General features: G+C 46.0%; 2 protein-coding genes across 6 annotated transcripts in view; one reads left to right on the top strand and one right to left on the bottom strand.

The window, feature by feature from the left end:
* The first annotated feature begins 756 nt into the window (after nt 1-756).
* LOC137803330 (myosin light polypeptide 6-like) lies at nt 757-1350 on the top strand. Of its 2 annotated transcripts, XM_068601692.1 has the most exons (2): nt 757-771; nt 814-1350. In XM_068601692.1, exons 1-2 carry the CDS (start codon nt 757-759, stop codon nt 1348-1350), a joined length of 552 nt encoding a protein of 183 aa, XP_068457793.1. The 2 variants fall into 2 exon arrangements, with proteins under 2 accessions (XP_068457793.1, XP_068457792.1); XM_068601691.1 differs by having other exon boundaries at nt 757-1350.
* A 637-nt stretch (nt 1351-1987) lies between these two features.
* Nucleotides 1988-5892, bottom strand: part of LOC137803332 (regulator of G-protein signaling 3-like) — a 24178-nt gene continuing 20273 nt past the window's right edge. For 3 of the 4 annotated variants that reach the window (XM_068601697.1, XM_068601698.1, XM_068601699.1), the window contains 5 exons: nt 5859-5892; nt 4004-4368; nt 3316-3377; nt 3002-3168; nt 1988-2924 (listed from right to left, as the gene is read on the bottom strand). The exon at nt 5859-5892 is cut by the window's right edge and continues 223 nt beyond it. In XM_068601697.1, coding sequence (XP_068457798.1) covers nt 2691-2924; nt 3002-3168; nt 3316-3377; nt 4004-4368; nt 5859-5892 — 862 coding nt within the window. In that variant the 3' untranslated portion in view covers nt 1988-2690. The remainder of the gene's footprint in view (nt 2925-3001; nt 3169-3315; nt 3378-4003; nt 4369-5858) is intronic. The other variant, XM_068601700.1, reaches the window with a different exon arrangement.

The raw sequence follows: 5892 nt of genomic DNA, 5'->3' as shown, positions 1-5892 counted from the left end.
CTTAAACTTCTTATAATCACTATTTGTCCCTGTTGGTTTGTGCAGGTCTGACTGCAGGCCGGGTGCACTGTAACAGTTGTGTACTCTAATCTTTTGCGTTGTGTAATTTTTTAGTAAAGTAAAGCACACTTGGACTTGTAGTGGCTTCACCAGCCGTTTATTCCCCAGTCGATTCGTTACTTGGAGATGACACGATGGTAATGGCCTGGCAAAACAACAGAAACACATCAGCTTCTCATTGCCAACAAAGATCATCTTTAAACACAGCCTACAATAATACATTATATGAACAAATACACTTTTATTTAGCCAGCACAACAGAGCTCAATACAGATCCAGCTACCACACGTGTTGCAGACTTGACAGAGCACACGGGGTCCACCGCTCAAGTACGCAGGGGCCCAGAAGGGGCGGGGCTCTAATGTCTCACAGCACGCTAATTTCCGTGGCTGAATGATAACACATTGTAGGGAAGGACAGTGATGACAAGTGGGATCATTAACTCCGTTACACCAGCTCCTTATCTCCTGTCTGGTATCTTGTCTTTGAGCGGTCTGGCTGCAGGCCAGGTCCAGGTCCTTATCTCCTGTCTGGTATCTTCTCTTTGAGTTGTCTAACTGCAGACCGGGTCCAGCTCCTTATCTTCTCTTTGAGTGTTTCTATTCCCGTTTGCTTCCATCTTTGGCCGTCTCTCTCTCTCCGGCCTCGATCGCCTCGTTATAAAAACCCCTCCAGCTCGCCCGTCTCCTCTGCAGCATGGCACCCAAGAAAGTGGAACCCAAGAAGGCGGAGGTGAAGAAGGCGGAGGTGAAGAAGGAAGAGCCTCCTCCGCCAGTCAAACCCGCAGAACCGGAGTCCAAACCCCCCGAGGTGGACCTAAAGAGCATCGTGCTGGACTTCACCCCGGACCAGACGGAGGAGTTCAGAGACGCCTTCACGCTGTTCGATGAGACGCCCGCGGGCGAGATGAAGATCCGCTTCGGTCAGTGCGGAGACGTGATGCGAGCGCTCGGCCACAACCCCACTAACGACGAGGTCCTGAAGCTGCTGGGCCGGCCCAAGGCCGAGGATCTGGGCCTCCGGCTGCTGGACTTTGACAGCTTCCTGCCCATGCTGCAGCACGTGGCTCGGTCCAAGGAGCAGGGAAGCCTGGAGGACTTTGTGGAGGGCCTGAGGGTCTTCGACAAGGAGGGCAACGGCACAGTGATGGGGGCGGAGCTCCGCCACGTCCTCTCCACGCTGGGCGAGAAGATGACGGAGAACGAGGTGGACCGGTTGATGGTGGGCCAAGAGGACGCTAATGGACTCATCAACTACACGGAGTTCGTCAAACACATCCTGGCCGGATAGAACCTACTGCCAGGTTCTTCTGATGGACTGAGGTTCTTCTCGTCTCTTATGGACCGAGGTTCTGCCTCTCTCTAATGAGGTTCTGTTGGTCCCTGATGGACTGAGGTTCTGTCTTTGCCTGATGTCTTTGTATGTTTCATCTCTGTCTCTAATAAAACATCTTCAGATCCTCTCGCAGTCTCAGTTATTGTTGTTCTAAGTTCTAAATGAATTGATCTCGTCTTCTCTTTAGAACCAGGAGGTGTTGTGATGTACTGAGGTGCTTATAAAAAGAAACACGAATGAAATGGAGGATTTTTATGACTGAAAATTGATTATTTGAGACAAAAGATGATGAAACAGACGCTACAGAGTGCTGACGGTTAGTTGACCAGGAAACTGTGTTCTTGTTTGTGTGTGCTTATTGGAGCTGGACTTTTATAAATGTATCAGCACATTTTATGTTCTTGTCGTAAATCTTTTTCATGTAATCTCTATGGTTATTTGATTTTTATTCATCTTTACATGTATCTTAACATGTAGGAGGTAAAACAATGAGTCTTGCTCCACCTGCTGGCTGTCACTGCAAATACAACCAAAGAAGAAGTCAAAAGTTTAACTTTATCATTTATTGTCAAACCATTTCCATGAGCCTCCATCACGTTGTCTCTTCATGCAACAGGTGAGCACACAAACTGATTGTTCAATAAACTTCTGTTACGGTAACAACGGCTACACAAATGTATCCAACTTTTAAAAACTTAAAAAGAAAAAAGTTAGTTAGACAAACAATAAACAAAGAAATTACATTGAAAAGACATCAGAGCGGTTGATTGTGTGAATGCTAACATGCTAACATCTCACGGAACAATAAACAGACTGAGAGGGATCTAGCTTAATGCTCACATGCTAACATTTGAAATTTCGTACAGACTGAGAGGCTGCGAGCTTAATGCTAACATGTTAAAATTTGAAATATACTGACTGCGAGGCTGCTAGCTTAATACTAACATGCTAAAATTTGCTTATTAGCACTAAGTACAACTGAGAATGATGAGAATATCCGAATGTTAATTCTGCAGCTTTTTGCTTTAAAACAAAGTTTTGGACATTGTTTCATATTCTGATTCCCGTTCTTCTCATGATGAAATAAATGATGACAAGTTAAAATATGACTAGAATATGAAAGATTAGAGAGTAAAACACATCCAGACATCTTCTGGGATCAGCTAACATCCAAAACACTGGATCCTACATTACCCATAATGCAACTGAAGTTTATTTTTATTGGCCAGCTCTTGTCTGATTGAATCACTGAAGCTGATGGCCAATCAGATGGAGGTCAGCCGTCTCCTCCTGACTTATGTTTGGCCGACAGATAGAGACCCAGCTAGGCTCTGATTTGCTGACTCTGTGGGGTTCCGCCTTCCCTGATTGGTCAGTTGGGCGTAGAGCCGGGACCTGAGGAATCGTGGGTAACAGTCGGTCTCCATCAGGCCCAAGATCTGACCCTGAGCCAGCTGGAAGGATACGGAGTTAACGCCAACACGCAGTCCCTGATTGGTCGATTCTCTGACAAATGAGTCCACGTTGACCTAAAGACAGAGAGCAGAGGGATCTCATGACCAATCACCCGACCAACCAGAGGACAGACAGACAGAAAGACAGGTACCTGTCTCGATGCATTGGTAGAAATGAACTTGTTGTAAATTTCTGCAGCTCTGGCAGCCATCTTGTTAAGGGGGCATGTCCTCTTGAATCTCTCTACAGCCAACCAGAAGTCCAGGTTCTCTTCGCTGAACTCTGACTTCAGGAAGTGACGGAACACTGCCAGACCATCTGACCAAAGAGAGCAAGAAAACGGTTGATTGGTCACAACAAAGACAGAGGTGTATCTGGACCAAGTCTGAGACCTTCAGGAACTGGTCTATAACACAACTTCAACAGACCCAACATGGACACTCAACAGGAAGTCATCTGTCTTACACTGATTACTCAGCAGAGCATCCAGACTTGCCGCCCACCTGAGCACCTCCCCTGAAGACGGTCTGCAAAACAAAATAAAACAAACAAACCTCAGACACACTAGAACCAGAATGACCCAAACAGGACCTATAAGACCAATGGAACCAGAATGACCCAAACAGGACCTATAAGACCACTGGAACCAGAATGACCCAAACATGACCTAAAAGACCAGCTGGAACCAGAATGACACAAACATGACCTATAAGACCAGCTGGAACCAGAATGACCCAAGAATTACGTATGAGACCAGCTGGAACCAGAATGACCCAAACATGACCTAAAAGACCAGCTGGAACCAGAATGACCCAAAAATTACGTATAAGACCAGCTGGAACCAGAATGACCTAAAGACCACTGGAACCAGAATGACCCAAACATGACCTAAAAGACCAGCTGGAACCAGAATGACCTAAAGACCACTGGAACCAGAATGACCCAAACATGACCTATAAGACCAGCTGGAACCAGAATGACCTAAAGACCACTGGAACCAGAATGACCCAAACATGACCTATAAGACCAGCTGGAACCAGAATGACCTAAAGACCACTGGAACCAGAATGACCCAAACATGACCTATAAGACCAATGGACCCAACTGGACCCAGATGATACCAGGATCCTCATGAGAGCAAGAAAGTTCCTACCTGTGGTTTCTTAGAGCTTTCTCCAAACTGTTTCCATTGGTGATGTTTTTCCGTATTCGTCGAAACAGCAGGCGGCTCCGAACATCAGCGGCTCTGAGGAGGCGATAACGATGAGTCAGTGACAGGAGGTGTGTGTGTGTGTGTGTGTTTGTGTGTGTGTGTGTGTGTGTGTGTGTGTGTGTGTGTGTGTGTTTGTGTGTGTGTTTGTGTGTGTGTGTGTGTGTGTGTGTTTGTGTGTGTGTGTGTGTGTGTGTGTGTGTGTGTGTGTTTGTGTGTGTGTTTGTGTGTGTGTGTGTGTGTTTGTGTGTGGAGACATACAGACTCTTGGTCTTCTTCCTCAGTTGAAGGTTTCTGAACTCGGTATCCTGAACAAAAAAACAACAACTAACTGTCAGAGTCTACTAGTGGTCTCTGCTGGTCTATACTAGTGTTCACTGGTCTCTGCTGGTCTTTACTAGTGTTCACTGGTCTCTGCTGGTCTTTACTAGTGTTTACTGGTCTTTGTGAGTCTATACCAGTGTTCACTGGTCTCTGCTGGTCTATACTAGTGTTCACTGGTCTCTGCTGGTCTTTACTAGTGTTCACTGGTCTCTGCTGGTCTTTACTAGTGTTTACTGGTCTCTGCTGGTCTATACCAGTGTTCACTGGTCTCTGCTGGTCTATACTAGTGTTCACTGGTCTCTGCTGGTCTTTACTAGTGTTTACTGGTCTTTGCTGGTCTATACCAGTGTTCACTGGTCTCTGCTGGTCTATACTAGTGTTCACTGGTCTCTGCTGGTCTTTACTAGTGTTTACTGGTCTTTGCTGGTCTATACCAGTGTTCACTGGTCTCTGCTGGTCTATACTAGTGTTCACTGGTCTCTGCTGGTCTTTACGAGTATTCACTGGTCTCTGCTGGTCTTTACTAGTGTTCACTGGTCTCTGCTGGTCTTTACTAGTGTTTACTGGTCTTTGTGGGTCTATACTAGTGTTCACTGGTCTCTGCTGGTCTTTACTAGTGTTCACTGGTCTCTGCTGGTCTATACTAGTGTTTACTGGTCTTTGCTGGTCTATACCAGTGTTTACTGGTCTTTGTGGGTCTATACCAGTGTTCACTGGTCTCTGCTGGTCTTTACTAGTGTTTACTGGTCTTTGTGGGTCTATACCAGTGTTCACTGGTCTCTGCTGGTCTATACTAGTGTTCAATGGTCTCTGCTGGTCTATAGTAGTGTTCACTGGTCTCTGCTGGTCTTTACTAGCGTTTACTGGTCTTTGTGGGTCTATACCAGTGTTCACTGGTCTCTGCTGGTCTATACTAGTGTTCAATGGTCTCTGCTGGTCTATAGTAGTGTTCACTGGTCTCTGCTGGTCTTTATTAGTGTTTACTGGTCTTTGTGGGTCTATACCAGTGTTCACTGGTCTCTGCTGGTGTATACTAGTGTTCAATGGTCTCTGCTGGTCTTTATTAGTGTTTACTGGTCTTTGTGGGTCTATACCAGTGTTCACTGGTCTCTTCTCGTCTATAGTAGTGTTCACTGGTCTCTGCTGGTCTTTATTAGTGTTTACTGGTCTTTGCTGGTCTATACCAGTGTTTACTGGTCTTTGTGGGTCTATACCAGTGTTCACTGGTCTCTGCTGGTCTATACTAGTGTTTACTGGTCTTTGCTGGTCTATACCAGTGTTCACTGGTCTCTGCTGGTCTATACTAGTGTTTACTGGTCTTTGCTGGTCTATACCAGTGTTTACTGGTCTTTGTGGGTCTATACCAGTGTTCACTGGTCTCTGCTGGTCTATACTAGTGTTTACTGGTCTTTGCTGGTCTATACCATTCTCTGCTGGTCTATACTAGTGTTTACTGGTCTCTCCTGGTCTCTACCTTGGTGCCATTGAGCAGCACCAGCATGTGGTGC

The sequence above is a fragment of the Clinocottus analis genome, unplaced genomic scaffold (genome assembly GCF_023055335.1).
Source record: "Clinocottus analis isolate CAN_PGR_092001 unplaced genomic scaffold, fCliAna1.0.p SCAF_53, whole genome shotgun sequence".
NCBI lineage: Eukaryota > Metazoa > Chordata > Actinopteri > Perciformes > Cottidae > Clinocottus > Clinocottus analis.
The sequence above is the reverse complement of the archived record's forward strand: the minus strand, read 5'-3'. Positions and strand labels throughout refer to the sequence as shown.